Source organism: Podarcis muralis, chromosome 17 (assembly GCF_964188315.1).
Source record: "Podarcis muralis chromosome 17, rPodMur119.hap1.1, whole genome shotgun sequence".
Classification (NCBI taxonomy): Eukaryota; Metazoa; Chordata; class Lepidosauria; order Squamata; family Lacertidae; genus Podarcis; species Podarcis muralis.
In genome coordinates this window covers 27701221-27727005 of record NC_135671.1, presented here as the reverse complement: position 1 = coordinate 27727005, position 25785 = coordinate 27701221, and the positions used below count along the sequence as shown (strand labels likewise).

Genomic DNA, 25785 nt, shown 5'->3' with positions numbered 1-25785 from the left:
TCAGTGTACAGACAGAAAACCCAAGCAGTCCATAGATAGAAAATCTAACTGCATGTAACATATTTTAAATAACTTGTCTACGGGTTTATTGACACCTTTCCTCTGCACTTTAAAGCTCCATGTTGGAGCTCTCTTTTATTTTTATTTTTTGCTTCCGAGCTTTCCCTGCAAAAACCTGCTCTTTACCTCTGTTTTGGAGCAAACGGCAGTCTCAGAAAACCTGAACTGCTGCTTGTTGAGCTCCAGCTTTAAAGAGCAGGTTCTCGTGAGGAAGGGCTGGGGCAAAAGAAAGAGCACTCAAACACTGAGAGATTTTAAATCTCGGACCTGTCCCTGGAAAGCACAGGGCAAAAGCTACGTGTGGGTCAGCCCTAAGCTGTTGCTATTCCTTAGTGGCACAAGTTTATGTTGTATGTTTATCCTTTGTTATCGCTTTTAAGCCCTTCTGGTGCTTGAGGGAATCTATTTAAATCTTGATGTCCCAGAGATCTGCATCTCTTTTTATAAACTGGCAGCACGTCTCATTCCTGCTCTCCCAACATGCGTGCCTGTCTGTCTGTCTATCTATCTATCTATCTATCTATCTATCTATCTATCTATCTATCTATTTACCTACCTTCCTGCCTGCCTGCATGCTTACATCAGTTTTTCATCACTGAATCATGAGAAACTTCTAACTGATATCCATAGGGCCATGGGACTTGGGGGGAGGGAACTGAAAGATTAATCTTTACAGAGGTACCTCGGGTTACATACGCTTCAGGTTACAGATGCTTCAGGTTACAGACTCCGCTAACCCAGAAATAGTACCTTGGGTTAAGAACTTTGCTTCAGGATGAGAACAGAAATTGTGCTCAGGCAGCACTGCGGCAGCAGGAGGCCCCATTAGCTAAAGTGGTGCTTCAGGTTAAGAACAGACCTCCGTAACGAATTAAGTACTTAACCCGAGGTACCACTGTATATTTGATCACATATAGTTTCCCATCACATGAATTAGATGCTGTCAATGTCTATTTTGCTCTTTTTACTGTTATTTCATAATTACTTGGGTGTGTGTGTAAATATATTTATTGATACTTGTTCAGAGATATACAAAAATACAAAGTCTCTTTTTCTAATATACTGATATAAAACAACTACTTAGTCTAAGAAAGAACAGAGGCAGAAAGGATAAAAGACAAGGAAAGGGGGAAACCTAAAGAAAGAGAAGGTGAGAGAATAGAAAGATTGTGAATTATTTCAGAATGACGTGACATGTTTTCTCCTCCTCCTCTCTTCATATTGGGGGAAATATTCTACTCCTCTTGCGTTATTTACACCAGGTACACTGGTTTTCCTCTCATTAAGTACCACTTCATTACATTTTAAAAATGCCTTTAATTTTCCTAGAACAGAGCTAATTCTTGGACAGAATCATTCAGCTTCTCAGCAGGGAACATTAGTATTTGATACAAGCACTAAAGGCTCACCCAATCCATCTTCGCACTTCCTTTGCGCACGATTTCAAGAGAGGGAGCAGTAGAAATATGTTTTGTGTGTGGCAGCTCTGTTTATAGGTGGGCAAAAACATTCCTGTCATGTTTGGATAATGCCTAGGTGAAGACAGCTTTACTAACAGCTTAGAAACTTCCATATTGCCTTACCTGAACAAAAATCTTTAATATGCTAAAAATGGCTCAAAAATTATGCAACTGGTTTAACAAAGAAGCTTTTGCTAAAAGATTCATAAAATACTTTGAGTATTTAGGTCTTCAGCATTCAATTTGTATCGGTAGTTATTGTGTAAAGCCCACAAGTTTAAGGACTATCCAGATGTGTAAAGGTAAAGGTACCCCTGACCATTAGGTCCAGTCGTGGCCGACTCTGGGGTTGCGGCGCTCATCTCGCTTTATTGGCTGAGGGAGCCGGCGTACAGCTTCCGGGTCATGTGGCCAGCATGACTAAGCCGCTTTGGCGAAACAGAGCAGTGCACGGAAACGCCGTTTACCTTCCCACCGGAGTGGTACCTATTTATCTACTTGCACTTTGACGTGCTTTCGAACTGCTAGGTTGGCAGGAGCAGGGACCAAGCAACAGGAGCTCACCCCGTTACGGGGATTCGAACCGCTGACCTTCTAATCAGCAAGTCCTAGGCTCTGTGGTTTAACCCACAGCAGCACCTGCGCCCCAAGATGTGTCCTATCCTCCCAAAAAAAACCCCACCCCTCCTCCTTTGTTTCTCAGAATTAACCCCCTGCTCTCTCCCAGTTCAGTTTCTCCTCATCACCAGAGGAGCCGAGGTAAGGGAGGGTTGTGCATGAAGCTCATACAGGTTCATCTTTGAAAAGCTAAACCATGGTTTGTTTTTACCGTGGTTCTCAGGGGACCAGATCGCAGGCAGAAGGCTGAGGATAAGCAGAATTCCCTGGAAGATGACAGCCTGCTTTATAAAGCGCAAGACAAGTTTTTTAATTAATTACTTTTTAAAAAAAAAAGCATAGATAAAAGTTTTAAGGACAATCCTTGAAATTAAGGCCTTGGAATACAGTGGCACCTTGGTTGTTGAACGGCTTGGCTCCCAAACAAATAGACTCCCAAACGCCGCAAACCTGGAAGTAAGTGTTCCGGTTTGCGAACGGTTCCAGAAGCCGAACATCTGGCGCAGCTTCTGATTGAATGCAGGAAGCTCCTGCAGCCAATCAGAAGCCATGCCTTGGTTTTCGAATGGTTCCGGGAGTGAAACGAACTCTTGGAACAGACTGAGTTCAAGAACCAAGGTACCGCTGTATTCATTTTGTATATCCAAGTCCTAGGATTGGCTTTATTTTCCGGTGAAAAGATTTCTGCATTTAAAACACATCTAAATTATACTACCATGCACCTGGTTTTCTGAGACTTTTTGTTGTTCATGGGATACCCAGGGTGTTTGACTTCTAGAATATGTAGTACATTTCAGGACTGCAAGTTCTGGCCAGTCATTCTGCCTTTGAAACGGATCATTTCCTTAGGATAAGTAGTAGCAGTAGAACAATTGATAGTTGGTTCATTTGCAGTTTAGTTGCTTGGGTTTTGAGACTGGCCAAAAGCAATGAAAGAAGACTTGCTAACATCTGTTTCAAGGTATTAAATAAACAATACATTGAGATTAGCAAGCTTCCCTTCACAGCTTTTTTTTTTTAATTGCATTATGGACCACCTTTTCTCCAGAGAGCTTAAGGTGGTATATATGATTCTCCTCCTCCTCGTTTAATCTCCACAACGACCCTGTGAGGTATGGAGGTGACTTGACACCACAGTTTACTTTCACCTTTAACCGCAAATTAAAATGCTGGAAATGAGCGATGGTGTAACAGCCAAAAGAACGTGATCATCCTTGGTTGCATTTTGCTTACCATTGTGGATAACACTCAAATAATATCCTACAAAAGAAGATGCTTTTTCAGCTTAGTGGGTTCTTTGAGCTGCAGGTCATTGTTCCAGATCCATTTGATTCAGAGGGCACAAACTTGATATGAGCCAACAGTGTGACGTGGCAGCTAAAAAAGCCAATGCAATTCTGGGCTGCATCAATAGGAGTATAGCATCTAGATCAAGGGAAGTAATAGTGCCACTGTATTCTGCTCTGGTCAGACCTCACCTGGAGTACTGTGTCCAGTTCTGGGCACCACAGTTCAAGAAGGACAGTGACAAACTGGAACGTGTCCAGAGGAGGGCAACCAAAATGGTCAAAGGCCTGGAAACGATGCCTTATGAGGAACGGCTAAGGGAGCTGGGCATGTTTAGCCTGGAGAAGAGGAGGTTAAGGGGCGATATGATAGCCATGTTCAAATATATAAAAGGATGTCATATAGAGGAGGGAGAAAGGTTGTTTTCTGCTGCTCCAGAGAAGCGGACACGGAGCAATGGATCCAAACTACAAGAAAGAAGATTCCACCTAAACATTAGGAAGAACTGTTTTGACAGTGGAATTTGCTGCCAAGGAGTGTGGTGGAGTCTCCTTCTTTGGAGGTCTTTAAGCAGAGGCTTGACAACCATATGTCAGGAGTGCTCTGATGGTGTTTCCTGCTTGGCAGGGGGTTGGACTCGATGGCCCTTGTGGTCTATTCCAACTCTATGATTCTGTAATAATAATAATAACAATAATTTATTATTTATACCCCGCCCATCTGGCTGGGTCCCCCCAGCCACTCTGGGCGGCTTCCAGCAAAACACTAAAATATGATAACCTATTAAACATTAAAAACTTCCCTAAACAGGGCTGCCTTCAGATGTCTTCTAAAAGTTTGGTAGTTATTTTTCTCTTTGACATCTGGTGGGAGGGTGTTCCACAGGGCGGGCGCCACTACCGAGAAGGCCCTCTGCCTGGTTCCCTGTAACTTGGGTTCTTGCAGCGAGGGAACTGCCAGAAGGCCCTCGGTGTCCAGGCTGAGCGATGGGGGTGGAGACACTCCTTCAGATACACTGGACCGAGGCCGTTTAGGGCTTTCAAGGTCAGCACCAACACTTTGAATTGTGCTCGGAAAAGTACTGGGAGCCAGTGTAGGTCTTTCAAGACCGGTGTTATATGGTCTCGGCGGCTGCTCCCAGTCACCAGTCTAGCTGGATTAATTGTAGTTTCCGGATCACCTTCAAAGGTAGCCCCGGAGGCTTTTTCTAGCAGTATTTTGGATGTCTGGGATGCCAACATAAGTAAATGTAAGCATCGCTGAGTTAACTGCACAAATCTGTGATTATATTGTTGAAGTTGGTGACAAAGGAGAACATCAGGAGTGGCATAGATACATTTTTAACAGTGCTAGTTTACATACATTAGATGGATGGATGGAGTTGATGCTGTTTTGAATTGTTCCAAACTTCCTTTGCCACTAGCCAGATTACAAAGATGCTATCAACGTGTACAAAAGGAGTTTCTAAAGGAAAAGCTGAGCCCTTGAATATGCTTTTAAAGCAGAAGATACTACTGTGTCCTTTCTTGTAGCAGATCAAGATGATCAGGTGACAGCAAAAACTGCAAGGTTTTTAGTGGGGGCAATTAGAATAAGATCTATTATTTGATTATTGATGTAAACTTCCAAAATGTATTTTGCATAGTTAAGTTTTTACCTCTATCCTCAGTACATTTTATTTTATTTTATTTTATTTTATTGCTATGGCTAGTGGCTGATGCAAATAAAGATTCTCCTGATTCTCCTTAAATAATAATTTAAAAAATGGTAGGTGATCAAGACTTTGGGAAGGAAAAGTTTTCAAATGAATACAGTGGTACCTCAGGTTACATACGCTTCAGGTTACAGACTCCGCTAACCCAGAAATAGTGCTTCAGGTTAAGAACTTTGCTTCAGAATGAGAACAGAAATCGTGGTTTGGCGGCGCAGTGGCAGCAGGAGGCCCCATTAGCTAAAGTGGTGCTTCAGGTTAAGAACAGTTTCAGGTTAAGAACGGACCTCCAGAACGAATTAAGTACTTAACCCGAGGTACCACTGTAGTGCCTTTGTAGTTAATAACTATTGAAGAACATTGCTTCTGCTATAAATTTACGTCTCGTCCTGTAGCACGTTTGATAGAACCAGCCATATTAAAACTTGCATGTACCACTGTCTGTTCAGCTTATATTTTCATATTTTGATTAGATTTTTCTTGCCAGCACCTGGGCTTCATTTCTGTACTTGGAATTGCTAAGGACCCTCTTAGCAATGGGAGTTTTCGACTTCCAAATCCCCCTTCTTTTTTCTGCCATTCTCTTAACTCTCTTCTGATCCTAAGTGTTTGGCTATCGAGGAAGGATGGCCAGTAGATTCTAAACAAAGTTTATACCTTTCCGTTTCAGCAAGACGCCAGAGAAATGCAGCGAGGCACAATTTGCTACAACTTGTAGGTTGCCTGTGACCTGCTGGTACGGGTCCTTCTGTTACATAATAGAGAACAGAGGTCTGAAAGGGAAAGAATGCTGGCTGGGAGAATTTTCAAAGGGAGCTGAAAGCAATACTGTACAGGAAATTAAATCATTGGGCAAGGAAGTGGAATTGGACTGATTGCAGTCATTAATGTCCCTTTAACGAGGGGCATGTAAGGAATGTTACTCAGCAACTGTGATGGTCCCTAGTGTGGTGCCAATTAAATAACGTGGACGGGGTATTTCAAACAAGGAGCCAGCTCTCAGTGGGGAGGGGAGGAAAGGGGGATTTTTTATGAGGCAGGAATAAGGCTTTGCATCCCAGAGAATGCAGGAGACTCTAACTATTGTCCTCTGAGAATAATTTGCAAGGGGAAGCCCATATATTAGACAAGCGGAGATCCGTGGAAATTTGCTGCATTTTGTGCAGTAGTTTGCCTTAGTCTTTCTGTTGCATCTCACCCTCTTTTTAAACTATAAATCAAAAAGCAGATTTTTGCCTTCAAACACTCCTTATATGCAAAAGATCATGTGATTAAATGGTTTTTAGAAAGGTTGGTTCAAAATATTTATAAATGCCAGGTGGATCCATTTTTCATTGTTTCAGTTAGTTTTTCAGAAAAGATAAAAGGAAACTAACTTAACAATTTACACAAATGTTTGAAACTATATTACAGAAACATGTAAACAGTACTTTTCTTGCTTTAGTTTAAAGCATCTATTTTTTCAAGTCAGCTAATAAAACAACTTGTTCTTGCATCTATTTTTTTCAAGTTCTTGTTGTGTTCTTCCAGCTCTCCTTTATGCCTTTTAAGTATTTCAAGCAGAGAACTTTGAAATTCAAGATGATTTTACTGACACTTAATCCATTTATTTCCAACAGCATTTCTGTGCCACCCTCTAACCAGAGTTTGCTAAAAGGCACCCATTTTTTTGACACCCTTGTGTAGAGTATCTTGATTTGGCTCCCCTTCTCTGTTTGCACAAAGACAAGAGAGGTGGTAAAAAAGGGCATTTCTGACCCCCTGCGCATATGCGCTGTACCCATGTTGTGAAAGCTTGTGCTGTTTCTGTTCAAAAATTGTATGATTTTCTTCTCTTTTCTTTTTGGAATGTTAATTTGTAAAAAGTTCGAAACCTACAATTAATGCACACACAGCAATACAATGAGACCGCTGATGGAGGGGAAAGTGAAACTCATTGATTACGGTCCTTAGTACTGTATATTCTGAGTAAGATGGCTGGCCATTTAGAATAAAACCACCTCAGGAGAAGCTCACCAACTTTACTAGCAGAGAACCTGCTTCCTGGTCCTTGTGTAAAAAGCTTGATTTATTCTACTCTCATTTCTTTTGGGCTTACCCTCTTGGTTTGTTTTAAGTAATGGTTGTTGTTGTTGTTGTTGTTGAGTCGTTTTGTCGTGTCCAACTCTTCATGACCCCATGGACCAGAGCACGCCAGGCACTCCTGTCTTCCACTGCCTCCTGCAGTTTGGTCAAACTCATGCTGGTAGCTTTGAGAACACTGTCCAACCATCTCGTCCTCTGTCGTCCCCTTCTCCTTGTGCCCACCATCTTACCCAACATCAGGGTCTTTTCCAGGGAGTCTTCTCTTCTCATGAGGTGGCCAAAGTCTTGGAGCCTCAGCTTCAGGATCTGTCCTTCCAGTGAGCACTTAAGGCTGATTTCCTTAAGAATGGATAGGCTTGATCTTCTTGCAGTCCATGGGACTCTCAAGAGTCTCCTCCAGCACCAGAATTCAAAAGCATCCATTCTTCGGCAATCAGCCTTCTTTATGGTCCAGCTCTCACTTCCATACAACACTACTGGGAAAACCATAGCTTTAACTATACATGCCTTTGTTGGCAAGGTGATGTCTCTGCTTTTTAAGATGCTGTCTAGGTTTGTCATCGCTTTTCTTCCCAGAAGCAGGCGTCTTTTAATTTCGTGACTGCTGTCACCATCTGCAGTGATCACAGAGCCCAAGAAAGTGATCCTTCATGGGTCACTGCCTTGCCGTGGCGAAGGGGCTTGAATAACTCAGAGAAGCTATGAATTATGCCGTGCAGGGCCACCCAAGATGGACAGGTCATAGTAGAGAGTTTTGACCAAACGTGATCCACCTTGAGCAGGAACCGGCAAGCCACTCAAGTATCCCTGCCAAGAAAACTCCATGGACAAAAACAACAGGCATATAAAAAATGGTTGTTACTACCTCTTAATACCTGTTGCTGTCCTGTTTGTGGGCTTTCCAGAGGCATTATATATCTCAGTTGAGGTCATATATCTCTGTTGATTTTATATATCTTGGTTGATTTCTACCTCCTCTGTCTCAGCTGTTCTCTGGTTTGCTCCGTAACCACCCTTTTTCCCTGGCGGCGTGTAGCCCGTTAATGTTTGAGATGCTTGTTGAGCTCAACTGCCATTGTCCCAGCGTTCTAATCTTTGCCCAAACTTGCTTGCTATTATTGTTATTATTACTATTTTCCTGCAGCGGTTCTCATATTTCCCTTCCGTGATTCCAGCCTTGTCCATTTCATTCATCCCTCTGAGCACATTTTTGAACATTCCACCTTATTTTGGTAATGCTGCTTGACTGCTTCCACTCTTTAATAGCTGCAGACCTCTTCCAAAGGTTTGAAAGGGACCTTGAACCTTCCAGCCTTCTGCTGAATGCAGGATCTTCAGTGCAATACAGCTTGGGTATCTCTCTCACTATTTTGTTTTGCAGTCCACAGTCAGTCTGAAGAGACCTCCTTTGTGCTCCTTTGTTGGTGTGATGGCCTGGGACTCGGGCTCGGGCTCGGAACCAGAGGAGTCTCGGTCTGCACCAGATCCTTTGCCTCAGGCGGCATCTGAACCTAGTTTGGGGCCTGATCCTGAAGAGCCCCAGACTGCACAGGTTCCCCTGCAACAAACACCAGCTGGGCCGAGTCAGGGGCCTGAGCCTGCCCTGGCTCCAGATGCAGGGATTACCTTGTTGCCTTCAGCTGGGCCATCACTTACAGCTGCTCCTCTACCAGTTGGGTCAGGGGAGGCTGAGGTGGCCCCTGGGTCTAGTAACCCACTGACGTCTCCCGAGCTGCAGAGACTAAGGTCTGAGAGAAGGAGAGACCTGAGTACTCACCTCTGGGCGAAACAGGGAGGTGAGTCGCCAGGGGATCAGGGCCGGCCATTACCCTGACAGAGATAAAAGACTGCTGGACCCCGCCCCAGGTTGCGGGAGCAACGTTGCTGTTTGCCAGAACCTGCCTGAGATCCTGTACCTGTCCTTGTCTGGTTTCCTGCCTTGTGTCCTGCCTTGGCCCTGTCGGACTGACTCCTCACAGAACCCTTGGATTCGGGACCGGACCTGGACCGTGTTACTTGGATTACCCCTGGGCCCAGCACAGTCTGTAGTACAATACTTGTTCTCACTCATCTGGTCAGGTGCCCAGTGGTTTTGCTGTCATAAACCTCGTACCCTCCAACATTCCTCTGATGGAAATAGAGACATTCTATTCAACAACAACAATTTAGACCTGGTCCATCTGACTGGCTTGCCCCAGCCACTTTGGGCGGCTTCCAACACATATCAAAGCATAATTAAACATTTAAAACCCTTCCCTATACAGGGCTGCCTTCAGATGTCTTCTAAGGGCTGTATAATTACTTATCTCCTTGGCTCGGGGGTCACATAACTCCATACCCTCCAACATTTTTTGGTTGAAAATAGGGGCATCCTAAGGAGAAGTGGGACATACCGGGATCAAAGCAGAAACCGGGATGGCTTCTGAAAATCCGGGACTGTCCCTGGAAAATAGGGACACTTGAAGGGTCTGCAGTCCACATGTCAATCATCATCATCAGCAGCAGCAGCGTCGTCGTCTGGAGCTAGGAGAGGTGTGATGTCGTGTTTCTAGAGTCCTGGTGACAGCGTTGCTCCTGGGAAACGCTCTGCTTTCAATCTATCTAGTATATTTCTTTGTCAAAGTAGCCAGGTCTTAAAGGTTAGCTGGCCGGATTTTGTGACATAAAAGCTACATCATGCGTTCATCATACAATGAGCTTTGTTCATTTGCATACTATTATGTGCTTCACAGCAGTGCTTAAGGTTGCTTTTGTCCCTCTCCCTTAAAGTAATCTAGGGCCGAAAGAGATATGATAACACTGAGAAACTCTTTATTTAACAATGGAGCCTTTCTGTTGTTTTTCTTAATCACATTTTTTATATATCCTCTGGTGACTTTTGATGGTACAGTGTGGTGGACCTTCCTTTTTATCATTGGCTATATTGTTGGAAGACTCTTGTTTTCATCCCAGTGAACTAGGACGTTTAGGCTGCTGTATCTGCTGCTCCTAAAGAAGACCAAACAACCAATTTCCTCCAAGATAGATACTATAACAGAGAATATTTCCAGATTTTTGTGTGTCATCAAGGAGTACTAAATAATTAAACATGTATATGGAAGAAGCTTCAGAGAGTGACTCCAGTGATGAAGGTTAGTTGAGAATAACAAGAAAGAGAACTTAACGTGTTGACTTGTAAGGTAGAAATCCAGGCTCAATTAACACAATGTGCATGTAAATCATTGGTAAACTGATTGGAATATTCTGTCAAATGATAAGGATAGTTTTGCTACACCCTGCTTTCTGATATTTTTGATCCACTGCAGATCTTTGGCAATGCTCTCCTCATGACTTGTGAGGATCTATAAAGATCTGTGGCCTTAGATCCATGGTTTTGGGCCATCATGGCAGCTCTGGGAGATGCCTGATCCATGAGGTTTATGGTTCACTCAGTGGAGACAGAGGTTGATCTCTGATGTTGGTGGAAGATGAAATTCAAGAATAATTACAAGGTTCCAAGAGGAACCTCTTGATGGATCTGTATTTGTGTGTGCATGTGCCCATGCACATCTTCTCATTATCATGTACTTTCATTCTTGACTTCCATTGCTGTTTCAGAAGCTTCTCTAAGTTGCAGTATGTTACACCCAGGATCCATAAACCCAGTCCCTTAGTACCCACCTTTGCCAAGTCCTTAAGTCTTCCCTTTACATCCCCCCACCCCCATATTGACTTAATATAACTGTTGTTTGCTTGTTTTATTTTTATTTTTTTTAGTTTATGTGTTACTTGCTTGTATTAGAAGCAGGGCTATCCATCAGTCCTTCCATTTAGAATAGTTCTAGATCTCATTCATTGATTTTCTTTTGTTTTATGAGTGTTTTATCTTTTTGTCTATCTCAGGTGATTATTTTTTATAAGCAGCTTATAGTCCAAGACAGTAATTTGGTTTAATGTGGAATATAAAGTGGATGGGAAACTCTTTATTTGCTGTTGTTTAGTTTTACACAGAAATCCTTTGTTTTGAAGATCTTATAGACGCCGTTCCTAAGTGTGTGGGGACAGGCTGCAGTTTCTGTTGATAAAGGAAAGGCACACTGCACATGAGTTGGCCTTATTCTTAATTACTGGTACACGTATTCAAGGCTCATCTGTCTTACTGATAAAGCCAGTGATAGGGACTATAATAGAGTTCTCTCAGCTCCCTTTGCCATCTAGCCTTGGAGTGACAAGGGTTTGGGCAGAGTTAGAATCATAGAAGAGACCCACCAGGGTCATCTAAGGCAGGCTTCCTCAAACTCAGCCCTCCAGATGTTTTTGGACTACAACTCCCATCATCCCTAGCTAGCAGGACCAGTGGTCAGGGATGATGGGACATGTAGTCTCAAAACATCTGGAGGGCTGAGTTTGAGGAAGCCTGATCTAGGGCAACCGATGTTGACATCTCCATCCCACCTTAAGGAACAGACATGGGATTGTTACGTGTCACATGTCTGTTTCCATTCCAGCACAGTATGCTGGGAGCTTCCGTTGTGTATAGCTTTGCCTTTTAGCTGTTCTCTCTGAGACGACATGAGAGAGAGACGACATGTTTCTTTGTCCTGATTTATGATTAATAAATCTGTAGTTGCAGTATGCTTCCACAAGCCTCACGCCTATTCTCTTTGTGCAGTTCTCTCTGCTAATAGTGTGCCCTAGCTTTGAAGCCCGGGTCACTGATTTATGTCAGAGCACGGGCCGATGGAAGGAGACGTCTGAGCTGGGGCTTGCAAGCTGGTCTCCCAGCCCTATGCTTGCCGACAACAAGGTTATGGGTGCAACACTGTAATCTTCTGTCCAACGTAGTCTTTGAGCCCACAACCCCAACTCTTGTGCTCTATCGACTGAATAAGTACCTAGCAGACAGAAGAGGTGTTCTACTCAGCAAAGACTAGGCATCACCCAGGACCAGTAAGAGGGCCAGAGCACGATGGCGGTTTCACCCGGTGGCGTATTGCGAGTAAAACCGCCACAGCTCCCAAGTCCCTCTGCCACCCAGGGCACCAAAGGAGAAGCAATCTGCAGCCAGGAGCAGAGGGACTCAGAAGCCACAGCGGTTTCACTCGCAATATACCACCAGGTGAAACGGCCGTCGCGCTCTGGCCCTCGTGCCACTGAAGGCTGATGTGGCTTGTTCTTTCCTTGGCTGCCGGCGCTGGCTGGCAGCTCCTTTAAACTTCTCCCATTGGAGAAGTTCAAAGGAAGCCCAGACCTCACCTCTGGAGCCGGTGGTAGTGGAATGGGAGGGGGCTCAGTCCATTGCACCTCTAGGGTGCCAGTGTGTGTAGTGGTTAAGAGCGGTGGACTCGTAATCTGGTGAACCGGGTTTGCTTCCCTGCTCCTCCACGTGCAGCTGTTGGGTGACCTTGGGCTAGTCACACTTCCCTGAAGTCTGTCAGCCTCACTCACCTCACAGAGTGTTTGTTGTGGGGGAGGAAGGGAAAGCAGAATGTTAGCCGCTTTGAGACTCCTTCGGGTAGTGATAAAGTGGGATATTAAATCCAAACTCTTCTTCTTTTTCTTTTTCTTCTTCTTCTTCTTCTTCGGAAGCTTTTAATGTTTAATAGACTATTTTATTTTAATATTCTGTTGGAAGCCGCCCAGAGTGGCTGGGGAAATCCAGCCAGATGCGTGGGGAATAAATAATAAAAATTATTATTATTATTATTAATTATTATTATTATTATTATTATTATTATTACCCCACCCAGCATGGAAGCTCAGTTGGGAACTTTGGGGAAATTGCTGTATTTAGCCTTAACCTACTTCCAGGGTAGTGTGGAGATAGTACTGAGAGAGTTGAGGACCAGCTATGCCATCCTAAGTTTGTTTGAGGAAAGGCAGAGTATGAGTGTGCAAACTGAACCAAAAGTTACGAATCATAGAAAGCTTTGAGGGCAAATGAGCAGCTGCCTTAAACAGAAACGCCTTTTGAAGAGACTTGAGCCTTCAGAGCAGATTCTGCCACCTGATGTTTTGGATCACCTTGAAGCTGTCATTCCAAGCATCTGGAGGGCACCAGGTTGGGGAAGGCTGTGTACTAGAATTAGGGGCAGGGCAGGGGACATAACCCCTTAGATATGAACAGGCTTCCCCTTGGATCTGAGAGGAATGGTTTGCTGTCCCAAATAAATAGGAAGCATGTGCACTCAGAATATAGTTACATGCGATAGTTGGAATGAAAACAAGAGCTCCGGAGCATTTATTTGAACCGTCTGTGGCTTCCAAACAACAAAAGTTGGTTTTGTCATTTGTTTGCAATGCTTGTAAATGTTTAACTTGCAGGCACCTTTCTTTTTCTCCACCCCACCCCGTTTGGTTCATGATAGTGAAAGGCTGACCTGTGAGAAACTGATCTTTGAAAAATAGCTGGCATATTGACTGAGCAAGCAGCAATATCTGGTTATAGCCCCCCACCCCAAACCCTACCTCTTTGCTGGTAACATGGGGGAAGTTTTACATTGCTTTTAGACGGTTGGTGGCTAAGTGTCTCAGTCGAGCTAGTTAGAAAATACTAACTTTGCATTTAGGTTTTTATTCCTTAAAGGGAAAGTTGAATGTGAAGTGATTTGTATACAGTGGTACCTCGCAAGACGAATGCCTCGCAAGACAAAAAACTCGCTAGACGAAAGGGTTTTTTGTTTTTTGAGCTGCTTCGCAAGACGATTTTCCCTATGGGCTTGCTTCGCAAGACGGAAACGTCTTGCAAGTTTGTTTCCTTTTTCTTAACACCGTTAATACAGTTGTGACTTGACTTCGAGGAGCAACTCATAGCACGCGGTGTGGTAGCCTTTTTTGAGGTTTTTAAAGACTTTGGTATTTTTGAAGCTTTTCCAAAACTTTCCCGACACCGTGCTTCGCAAGACGAAAAAAATCGCAAGACGACAAAACTCGCGGAACGAATTAATTTCGTCTTGCGAGGCACCACTGTAGATGTATTAAAACCTAAATACTGCTTGAAACAAAGGCTGGAATTTGCCAGCCACTGGTTCAATGCGACATTCTCCTTATCCCGTTCATCTCTGTGAGGGATGCATTGAAGTAATGTTTTGCAGGAGAGGTTTTCAACCTTTTTGAGTCCACGGCTCCCTTGACCAACTACATTCTTTCAGCGGCACCCCTGCGGCAACCAGGGTTTTACGGAATAATCCCCAGGTGTGTGTGCCCAGGAAAGAGAGCCCTTGGGGTCTGACATATGATTTGGGCTTAGATCTTGCTGCGGAGGTGAACTTTTGTCTGGATTATATCACTTCAGAGAACATGCCACTGACTATAAGTTCCTCCAAATGAGGAAATATCCTGAATTTCAAAAATTTAGAATGCCAGCCTTCTCCCTGACCTGTTTTTCCCCCTTTTTTTCTTTTCTGAGTGCAGAGAATATTGTTATATGAAGGAATATTGACGTGCACTCTCATGCACTCTAAAGTGCTGCAACCCAAAGAATCCTTTGACTACTTCTATTAACTGTTCTTGGTTGGTCATCCAAGAGACAAGAATTGTCGGTTGATAGCAACTAAACGATTTCACCAGAACTTTTTGATATCCTAAAGGAGACTGTTAGCCAGTATTCTTTTTCACCTGCATCACAGATTGCTTTGTTTAGACTAGGGTTACCAGACATTCCCAGTTCCCGGAGACAGTCCCCAGATTTGCAAATCTGTCCCCGGACAAATTCCGTCCCTGGAATGTCCCCAGATTTGCAAATCTGTCCCCGGGAAATGGGGCGGCGGCAGCCTCAGCAGCCCGGAGCCAGCCTGGTAGTGCAGTTGGCTCTGGCTGGCTTCAGGAGCTGCTTGCTGCCCCACTGCCGAGGGGGAACCGGGGACATCCGACGGTACAGATCTCCTGCCCCCTTCCCCCTTTGTTTTGACTGATCGGGGGAGGCTCGGGAGTTGCGGGCGGCCATTGCCCAGTTTTTAAAAAACTCTGCGCATTTATGTTTCACAAGGTGCGAAAGAAGGGCTTGGCACCTTGCCTGGCACAGAAACCGCACGCCTTACGCCCCTCTTGGGCAACGGCTGCCCACCTGTGACTCCCAAGCCTCCCCTGATCTGTCAAAACAAAGGGGGAAGGGGGCAGGAGATCAGGGAAGGCTCGGGAGTCATGGGCAGGCAGGGCACTGTTGCCCACTTTTTAAAAAGCTCTGTGCACTTTATGTTTCACAGGGTGCGAAAGAAGGGCTTTGCACGTTGATACAATATGCATGTGTCCTTGGGCCCAGGGTGTTTTGCCTCACCATCCCCATTACTAATTCCTTGTTGCTACTCAGCTTCAAAAAAAAAAAAAAAAGTCCCTTAAAAAAAAACAGGTAATCATAGTTTAGACAACTATACAGTTGGGGGTTACGTGTGTGTGTGTGTGTGTGTGTGTGTGTGTGTGTGTGTGTGTTTGTTTAAATCCTCCCTAGCTTGGTGGATACATTCTTACTTCTGTGCATAGCTGTCAACTTCCAGATTTGAAAATAAGGGATCAGCAGCCAAAATAAGGGATTTTCCAAGCACAGGTATGTTCAACTTCTGAGCCCCTCCAAGCCAAAGGCGAGTCCCCAGGCAACGCGGCCGATTTGATTGGCACAAAACATTCAAGCTCCACCCCGGATGGCATGGCCGGCAGGGAGGGAGGGAGGGAGAGGAGCTGCATCCTTTGAAACCCGGGAAATTTAAGGGACATCATCAATAAGGGACAGCAGCGGGACACGGTGCTGGGATAAGGGCGTTTCCCGCCAAATAAGGGACGGTTGACAGCTATGCTTCTGTGGTTCTAGTTAAATGTTTCTGTGTGCCCGTGACAATTACTTGTGTTCCATTTCAGCATCAGTGATTGGTTTTATACTGGACTTCCTTCTGATATAAACACAGCCGGAAGCTCCTTTGGCTATTGTGCACATAAAACGATAGTGACAGGCGCTGATGCTTCAACCTTCCATCTATGGCACTTAAATAACCATGCCGTCTGCGGCAATCAGATATCCCAGGGGAAAGCTGTGGGGCAAATGCAAAACTGCTTGGGCCCACTTCCTGCGAGAAGTGGAACTGTGTACGAGCCCCCAGTTTGCACATGCCACTAAGCCATGGTTTAGTATTGCAAGGAGGAGCCACGGCAAGCTCCTCACTTCCTCTGGTTTTGCCACCAAGAGATTGCAATCTTCCGCTTCCATTTTTAGATTGCATCTGAATCCCAAATAGACTCTTCTAATTATGTTTGTGAAAACAAGGCAGCTTCCCAGATTATGATTCGAAGGTGGATCCCCCCCCCCCATTAACCATAATTATGACTAAAGTTTGTCGGGATTCGAACATCACAACCAACTGTGGTTAGTCTAAATTGGAAGTGAATGCCTTCAGAATTTTTGTAGTCTGTTCTCTTCACTGCACTGCTCTGCTTTTCATGTATACAGTGGTGCCTCAGGTTACATATGCTTCAGGTTACATACGCTTCAGGTTACAGACTCCGCTAACCCAGAAATAGTGCTTCAGGTTAAGAACTTTGCTTCAAGATGAGAACAGAAATCGTGCTCCAGCGGCGCGGCAGCAGGAGGAGGCCCCATTAGCTTAAGTGGTGCTTCAGGTTAAGAACAGTTTCAGGTTAAGAACAGACCTCCGGGACGAATTAAGTACTTAACCTGAGGTACCACTGTACCTGCTTCCCTGCTATCTGTTGGACAGTTGACGTGATAAGAGCAAATTTTAAACAAACCCTTGCACAAGGAGAAATGCATTAGCATGTGGGGTTTTTACAGTCCAAAAATCATTTGTGGATTGTCAGACCTTTCTTATTTTGGCTGCCTTTGTGAAAATAATGGAGGGATGTATAATATTTCAATGAACAGCCAAGCCTTTTGGCACCCACGTAACATTTTTCTGGAATACCTGAAGCGTGGCCATCCAAAAAGTACTTTAAAAGGTTTTTCCAGTTCTTTTCTCCTCCTCCAGGAAAAAAAAAATCCCTTTAATAATCACTTATGGCTCTGAAGTATGCTGTGTTCTGTCCCCCTCCCCTTCTTCACTTCAATAAACGGCTATTTTCCCAGAGGATTAGCTAATACATACCATCTGTGTCAAGATGAGGTTGTTTTGCCAAAATTTCTTTGGCACCTAGATAATTTGTTGTTTGGGTAGAGTCAGCTGTTTAATGAATTAGGTATTAAAAAGAATGAAAGGAAACGTTTAGCTATTGGGCCTGCTCATTTTGCAATAAGATAACTAAGTTTAAGTATACCTATTTCATGAGGTGCCTTCACATAATCTGTCAACAAACCGTTTTCCTGCTGCTAGTCTGGCATCCAATTTCGACTTACCTTAAACCATGTGGAAAAAAGATGCATCTGAACAAATAATGAATTCAGTATCCCATTCTCAATAGCAGTCTGTAAGCAACGTTGGATAATCTAATACATCTAAATGTATTGGCTGGTACAATATCAGAGTTACAGAACCATATTTCTTCCTTGAACATTGTAGTACTACTTAGTGTTGTAGCATCACTAATAATACCTTTCTTCCAGAGGTTTTAAAGAGGTGTTAGTCTTGTGTTGGTACCCTTTTTCCTGTGAGTCAGGTGAGCAATAATTTCAAGAGCCTGCAGTGCCTCTAATCTTTATGGACATGTACACCATATTATAAGGGACGCGGGTGGCGCTGTGGGTTAAACCACAGAGCCTAGGACTTGCTGATCTCAAGGTTGGTGGTTCGAATCCCCGCGACAGGGTGAGCTCCCGTTGCTCGGTCCCTGCTCTTGCCAACCTAGCAGTTCGAAAGCACAAAGTGCAAGTAGATAAATAGGTACCGCTCCAGCGGGAAGGTAAATGGCGTTTCCTTGCACTGCTCTGGTTCGCCAGAAGTGGCTTAGTCCTGCTGGCCACATGACCCGGAAGCTGTACGCTGGCTCCCTCAGCCAATAAAGCGAGATGAGCGCCGCAACCCCAGAGTCGGCCATGACTGGACCTAATGGTCAGGGGTCCCTTTACCTTTACACTATATTATGTACCCAGTACTTTCTCAGTGTTTGAAATTAGCCAGGCCATTAGCTATTGGCCATTTATGACTAAGGACTCAGCTACATTGGCAAAGAAAAAATGCTTTAAGTGCATTGTTATGCATTCTAACACTGTGACACCAGATGGCACTGTGGAGTTCCGTTTTTGCCTACCCGATTTCTCAGAAAAAGTTTGCAACACATTTAACTGAAATGCTTCTTTGATGTGTCTAGATCCAGCCCAAATGAAGGTGCCAGACATCTCCACCATCTGAAGGTGCATGCCTGGGAATCATTGGTTCTCGACTGTCTTCACACACTTAATACCACATCCTGTAGAGTTCTGTTTATTATATTTTATCTGCACAACCGTATGAATTTCAGGAACCAAAATTCTGCATCTGTGCAGCCTGAGCAGGAGCAGTGAACAATGCTATAGCAAAAGGTTGTTGCTTGTCTTTGCTTCCCCCACCCCAATGCCCTGCTCACAGTTGTGAAGAATAGCCCTACGTTATGAATGGCCCATGTCACCATTAAGAAAAAGAGGCAGGAATAGGCCAGTATATATGTGGACTGTCCCTTGATCAAGTGACTTTTCTTCAAGTTCCGAAAGCTTTTTTTTTTTTTTGGAAAAGTTTTTATTATCTTTTTTTGGAAAAGTTTTTATTATTAAAATAATTCAGCATTAATACACACATATTGCGAATATACAAACGTACAAACATACATTTCATACAATCCTTAAAGATATTCAAACATACCTACATTCAGTCCCACAGATAATTCCTTTTCCCAGCACCATCCACCACCCTCACCGCGCCTTTGTGTTAGACTTCCAATCTACTCAACTGCAATTTCTTTCCATTTCTATTGCTTTCTTTCACACACCTTTAACCTAATTTCATGCTTCTTTTTCTATTACACATTGTTATCCATCTTATTTAGTATTTCAGTATTTAAAACGGAACTTGTTTATTCTAATAGGAGTTCTGATTTTTCAATATGGTTTTGCAAGTATCCTTTAAACACCTTCCAGTCCCTGTCTATCTTCTCTTTTGAGATCCTTCCAATTTCTCCCATAGTTTTGGATATATTGTAATACTCTAATAATTTGGCAAGCCACTCTGTTTTTGTTGGTATAATACCACTTTTCCATTTTTTCGCAATCAATAGTCTTGCAGCTACTGTTGCGTATAAATATAATGTCTTGTCTTCTTCCTTTAGACTTCCTGGTACTATTCCCAATAGAAAACCTTCTGGTGCTTTCCTAAATGAATATCTGAACATTTTTTTCATTTCGTTATCTATTGTTTCCCAAAATTGTTTGATGTTTAAACAATTCTACCATATAGGCATCATAGTACCTTTTCCAGTGTTCCGAAAGCTCTTAACCCAGCTCAAGATTGTCAGATGGTTAACTCAGAATCACTCAGTTCATCATTTGAAAAATAAGACACTGGAGCCATCTTGCCCTAAAATGGCAACTTGACATTCCGTTTTGGCGATTGTAACCTTGGTTTAAAGAGCCATTTGGCACCTAGTTTATACAGTGGTACCTCAGTTTACGAACTTAATCCATTCCGGAAGTCCGTTCTTAAACCGAAACCATACTTAAACCAAGGTGCGCTTTCCCTAATGAGGCCTCCCGCCGCCGGTGCCCTTCCACCATTCAGCTTCTGTTCATAGACCGAGGTAAAGTTCGCAAACCGGTACACCACTTCCAGTTTTGTGGAGTTCGTAAACCGAATAGTTCGTAAACAGGGCTGTTCTTAAACCCAGGTTTCACTGTAGATCTGAGTTCCTAACACTGGTCCTGACTAATTCAGAGAGACATCCATTAGAGGTCTGGGTTTGCATCCATTCCAATGGATAAAGGAACGCAGTTTCACTTGCAAACAGTCCAAAAGTTTCAGACCCACAAAAAACTTTCTACCCCATCTTGCATATAGATTTTCAGTCAGATGCAACCAAAAAGGGGGCAAGGCTTTTGTCGAAATTCGTTTGCTGGTTGCTTGAACCAGTTCTTAGTAGCCATAAGTAAGCAAGCAATTAATTGTTTACAAGTGTGCTGGAAGCAGCCTCTGTGCAGGCGCAACTAATGACATTGGTGTCTGATTTCACAGCCTTGTCATGTTAATCTGTAACAATTGGATTTAATTCTGATTGAATTCAAGGACTCATGCAGGGCATAGCAAATAGCCTTTTCCTTTGCTTGTTTATATGGTTCCATCAGTGTGCAAAGTCAGTTTAGAGTACAAGAGGACAGGTCCCTGCACTGAAGAGCTTACAATTTCTTAAATTTGGTACGGGATACAGTTACCTTTTTGAGTATATAAGACCAAGGAGGAAGAAATACAGTGGAACCTCGGGTTGCGAACGTGATCCGTGCGGGAGGCACGTTCGCAACCCGCAGCACTATGTCTGCGCATGTGTGTGATGCGATTTGGCGCTTTTGCACATGTGCTAAGTATGAATTAGCGCTCATGCGCAAGCGCCGAAACCCGGAAGTAACCCATTCCGGTTCTTCCAGGTTCAGTGTGGACCGTAACCCGAAAACGTGCAACCCGCAGTGTTCACAACCCGAGGTATGACTGTACCAGATCTGCGTGGTACAGATCACCAGCCAAGTCTGTTAACTTTAAATTTGGGGAGCTGACCACAAAGTGATTGGCTTTTAAATACATCAGTTGTACAGGATAATAATATTATGCAAATGATCTCAAGAGCTTTGAATGAACTTTTCAGGTTTATCTGTAAATGATTATAAAGTTTGGGAATTGAGTACTTTTTTTATTATTAAAAAGAATACTGAATAACAGAAAGCTGATAAGTTAAAGATATCCAGTAGCCAGTGTTTTTCCAGTGGCTGAGTTCAAATATCTGGGTGAGTCCTCCCCTTTCTTGAATCAGGAGAGAGACGGAGGGAAGGAATCATGTTATGAAATGTTAACATTTCCCCAAATCGTTTAAAAACCAAGGAGCATTTTTCTCAGGCAGTTTGAATGGCTTCATATCTAGAATTATTACGCCGATTGTAAAGACTCAAAATCTTTTTCTCTCTCTCTCTCTTCCCCCCCAGTGTGCAAAGACCCACCGTACAAAGTTGAGGAATCTGGGTATGCTGGTTTCATTTTGCCAATAGAGGTTTACTTCAAGAACAAGGTGTGTAATACTGTTCTTTCAATTTCTCAGCATATATCTAGATTTTTTTCCTTTGAAAATAGCTAAAGAAATGTTGGTATAAAATATTCTTTCCAAAATTTTTTTGAAGTGCTCTTAGTTCTAGAAGGCATGAGAGTAGCTTAACTTTTGTGCATGGCTGGTTGACTTGGTGCTTGCCTTCTGTTTGATCACAGTTAATATCATTAAACCAGTAATTATCATGTTTAGGTAGTTATTTCCGTCTTTTAAATTTAATCATGAATTTCCCTGATAGCGAAGTTGCCCCCCAACTCTTAGAAGTTATGGGACTGTCCTATCTTCATATAATTTAGGAGCAAGTACCCCTTTCCTGCCCCTATAACTATAATCAAGTTCAGAGCTCACTTCTTACTGTGATTTATGTGCTATTTGTGCTTTTTTAAAACAACAACACAACTTGTCATTGCTCTTCCTGGGATATTAGAACAAAAGCAAAAGAAATGTTCAATCTCTTTCATCTTGTTCATCTGTGTAACTTTGCTCGATCTAAACAATTTGAAGTGTTGATATTTCACAACAACAGTTATCTAATTCGGGTGTTTGCAATTGGCACAATTATCTCTTTTTTTACAGTTGGAACTAATGCTTTAAGTATCTGACTGCTTGACCAGACAAAATGGAATGCTTCTTCAATACGCAAAAGCATACATCCTGTCAGAAATTTGATTTCCATTTTACTTGCTCTTTACAGTGCTGGGCATCTCTTAAGTTACCGTATTTTTCGCTCTATAAGACGCACCAGACCACAAGACGCACCTAGTTTTTGGAGGAGGAAAAGAGGGGAAAAAACAATCCCAGAAGCCAGAACAGCAAGAGGGATCGCTGCGCAGCGAAAGCAATGATCCCTCTTGCTGTTCTGGCTTCTGGGATAGCTGCGCAGCCTGCATTCGCTCCATAAGACGCACACACATTTCCCCTTACTTTTTAGGAGGGAAAAGGTGAGTCTTATAGAGCAAAAAATACTGTATTTGGCTTTTGCATTTCCTTTACATAAAACAAAATTAAAGAACTAGTGGGTTTGTAGGGTCAGAATGGTACTTATGAGACCTGCTCGCATGTGTTTTCTCTCTGTGTGTGTTTTGTTTTTTAAAAAGGGATATTGGTTTGAAAGTGTTTGCTCAGATAGCTATGCTGCATATAATTTTAAGAATTCAGGAAGATGTAACATAGTTAAAGAGAATGGAGGGTTTGAAGTTCTGCCACCGCATGCAGAGAGAGTACATTGTAGCCTAGATTATTGCAACCATTGGAAAACAATGAATGTTTGCGAATTAGCCTTGCGGATAAAATGAACTGTTTTCTCTTTGTTAAGTTCTTCTTACTTGTCAAGATGATGATTATGATGATTGCATTAGGATTTGCAGTACAAATCCCAAACAAATCCCTGCCAGTAACTGGTGACTTTGACCAAGAAGCATAGCAGAATTCTCTTGGAATACAGAAAGGCAGTTGTACACAAGTGCACAATTTCTTCTCTATTGAGCTAATAAAATGTGGCGTTTAGTGTTTGTTCCAGGGCATTGTGGAAGTTTGGGCTTCATACAGAGTGGGGAAAATAATTACTTTTCCCCCAAAAAGAATTATTTCATTCTTATCTATAAAAGCATGAAGTCTTGTTCTTTCCTAAACGTCAAACTGATCTAGTCTGTTAATGGTTTTTCTTGATGTTATAGAACATTATTAGGGGTAGCTGTTTTCCAAGGTGTGTAGCTATGCGTTCTGGGAAAAATCTGTCTTTCGTGAGTGAACTGTTGATTCCTCAAGATAACCCCCCATAGCTGTTGGACGGCAGTGCTATTCTGGTTGTGACACTGAACCTGACCTTGAAATGCTGTTCTTCTCCGAAGAACCTGCTTCAAAAGAAGTTATATGTGTCCTCAAATTTTGCTTGGAAAATGAGGTTTCCATTTGTGGATGTGTCTGTCAAAGCTTCCATTATTTGGCAACTTAAATTGTAAAAATCTAGGGCATAGAGGCAGGAAAGGCTCTGCATTTTTATCTTACCTGAGGAGCTATCCTTCCTTGTACAGCAATTGGCCTGCCCTGGCCTTCTAAGAAATTTTATACTATATTTACAACAGGGCAGTCATTTGATTCCTTTCCCTGATACTACAAATTGCAATGTGATGGCCTGGTGTGTGAGAAGTTGGTTGCTTTTGTTAGAAGAACTACTTAAATACGGGTCATTCCTTAAATGCTTTACCTATCTTTGCTAAAGCTCAGGTACAACGAACCATTAAACTGTATATATTGTGTAGCATTGGGGTTTTTTCATGAAGTAGCATGAACAAAAAAAATCCACAACATTCTCAGTCGATTGGAAAGCATGTTTTAAGTCTAGCCACCTAAAACCATTACGTGGAGATCAGAGCTTGCCACCCACATAGAGGAACAATGTTGTTTAAAATTGTTCACTGGTCATTATCGCAACATCCTTTGCCCCAATCTTTTTACTGTTGAGGAATGAAACATAACTTGATTTGGGGCTGCAAATTCTATGTAATTAGGGTTTCCCCCCACATTTTCTCTATTGCCCTTCAGCAGAAATTCTAGGAGAATTAACATTTAGGATTGTACTTCACTAGTCAGTAATGCAGGATTGGGGCATAGATTCCAGACTTTGGGGAAGTCACTATATTTCAGCCTTGGTTCCCTGTTTTTGTTTTTTAAAAAATGGAAGCACTAGCCTCCTGGTAATATTGGGTTCTTATTTTTATAATCTCATATATGCTTATTCCACACACACCCCAGCTTCAATTTTGTCCTTTTCTTTAATCGAAGACTTTGAGCAGTTAATGTGGTTAAATGCTGACAGAAAACGCATGTGTTGCCAAGTAAAAAAGAGAAATTGCAGCTTTTATATCGTCGTTAGGGATTCTTGATTGATCTTAATAATTGCAGTGAGTCTTAGGAAAGAAGATGAGAGCAAAGTTATATCCTCATCTCCAGGCATACCAAGCCTTTTTTACACTATAGCTAGCACTTTGAAATGTTCTTGGAACACAATAGAGGATCAGTATCAGCTTGGCAGCAGTGTGCTTCTAGTTGCATTTGGAACAATCTGTGGCCTCTGAACATTTGCCAAGGGCATCCCTGACAGTTTGTTAAAATAATGAACCCCTGGGGTTAAAAAATAGTACTTAGAACATGCTGTATGAATAACTGACAATAACTTAGCATAAACTTACACTCATTTTGGGGGGAGAAATGATTTGTGAATTGGGCACTGACATGTCTACCCATCTGATTCGGAAACCAGTTCCTGAATTCTAGATGAATGCTACATAAACAGTAGTTTGGTTTAATAAACTTTTATTTCCTTGTTGGAGAATAGCTTGGTGCTAAGTTGGGGGCGGGGGGGAGCTTAGTTTAGGATGAAGAAGATTTACTCCAGGATAGACTTTTCAGCCATGAAACGTCTGTTTATTTTACCCACTTTGAAGAGAACAGCTCTGGGGGAACTTTAAAGTCATTCTCAAGCGATGACTCAAGCTAGGAAGCCCTAGGACTTGTAAGCACTGCTCAGTTTTAAAGATTCCGCTTAAGGTAATCTTTAGATCTTAATGAATGTAATGTTGCATTTCACGAAAGATGAAGTAATGAATCAGCGTAACGACTGGCGTAAAAGCAAGCATGTCGTGTGGTGTCCATTTTGTTTGTCTATAGTTGACTGTTTTCTAACCCGTAGGAAGAACCGAAGAAAGTCCGCTTTGACTATGACCTATTCCTTCATTTGGAAGGCCACCCACCTGTAAATCATCTTCGCTGCGAAAAGCTCACATTCAATAACCCAACGGAAGAGTTCAGAAGAAAGTTGCTGAAAGCAGGAGGGGTAAGTCTCGTCTGTGTGTCCAGAAACCGTATGAAGGAGGCTGTATGCACAATCCTTAGTAGAGTCTCGGCATTGCAGATTTTGATTTCTCACCCCTAGCCCAGAATGCTTTTGAGTAAAAAAGATACGTTTTTTCCACCAGTGACCTGAAACCTGCAAAAATAAGTACGGAATGTGCAACATTCAGCCCAGCAGACACTCACAAGATCAAACTACTTACAGGCCTATCAGTTTGAAGCTAATGTAGAACCAATTCATGCATTTATATCCATAAAGTAAGGCAGTAATTCTGAAAATGCTTGGCCAGTTTAAGATCCAAAATCAGTGAGATTGTGTTCATACTGTTGCAGACAGGACTGCACTGTTCCTACGGGATCCTGTTCAGTTTGCGGTTGATTCTAGATCAAGTTTTGTCGCCAGAGGCCCAAGATTGGTAAAAAGCCTTCTGTTAGCTGCGGCCTTTTCTAGACTTGCCACAGTTATCCTTACTTTGGTAACATCCAGGGGTTGATTCCTGTAATGCCCAGAAACTCCAGTTT

The 25785-nt window shown here is 42.8% G+C and overlaps 1 protein-coding gene across 4 annotated transcripts in view; it reads left to right on the top strand.

The window, feature by feature from the left end:
* Positions 1-25785, top strand: part of MLLT3 (MLLT3 super elongation complex subunit) — a 120585-nt gene that overhangs the window by 36393 nt on the left and 58407 nt on the right. For 2 of the 4 annotated variants that reach the window (XM_028713141.2, XM_028713143.2), the window contains exons 3-4: positions 21293-21375; positions 25103-25246. In XM_028713141.2, the coding sequence (XP_028568974.2) occupies positions 21293-21375; positions 25103-25246 (227 nt within the window). The remainder of the gene's footprint in view (positions 1-21292; positions 21376-25102; positions 25247-25785) is intronic. The other 2 variants (XM_028713144.2, XM_028713145.2) reach the window with 1 other exon arrangement.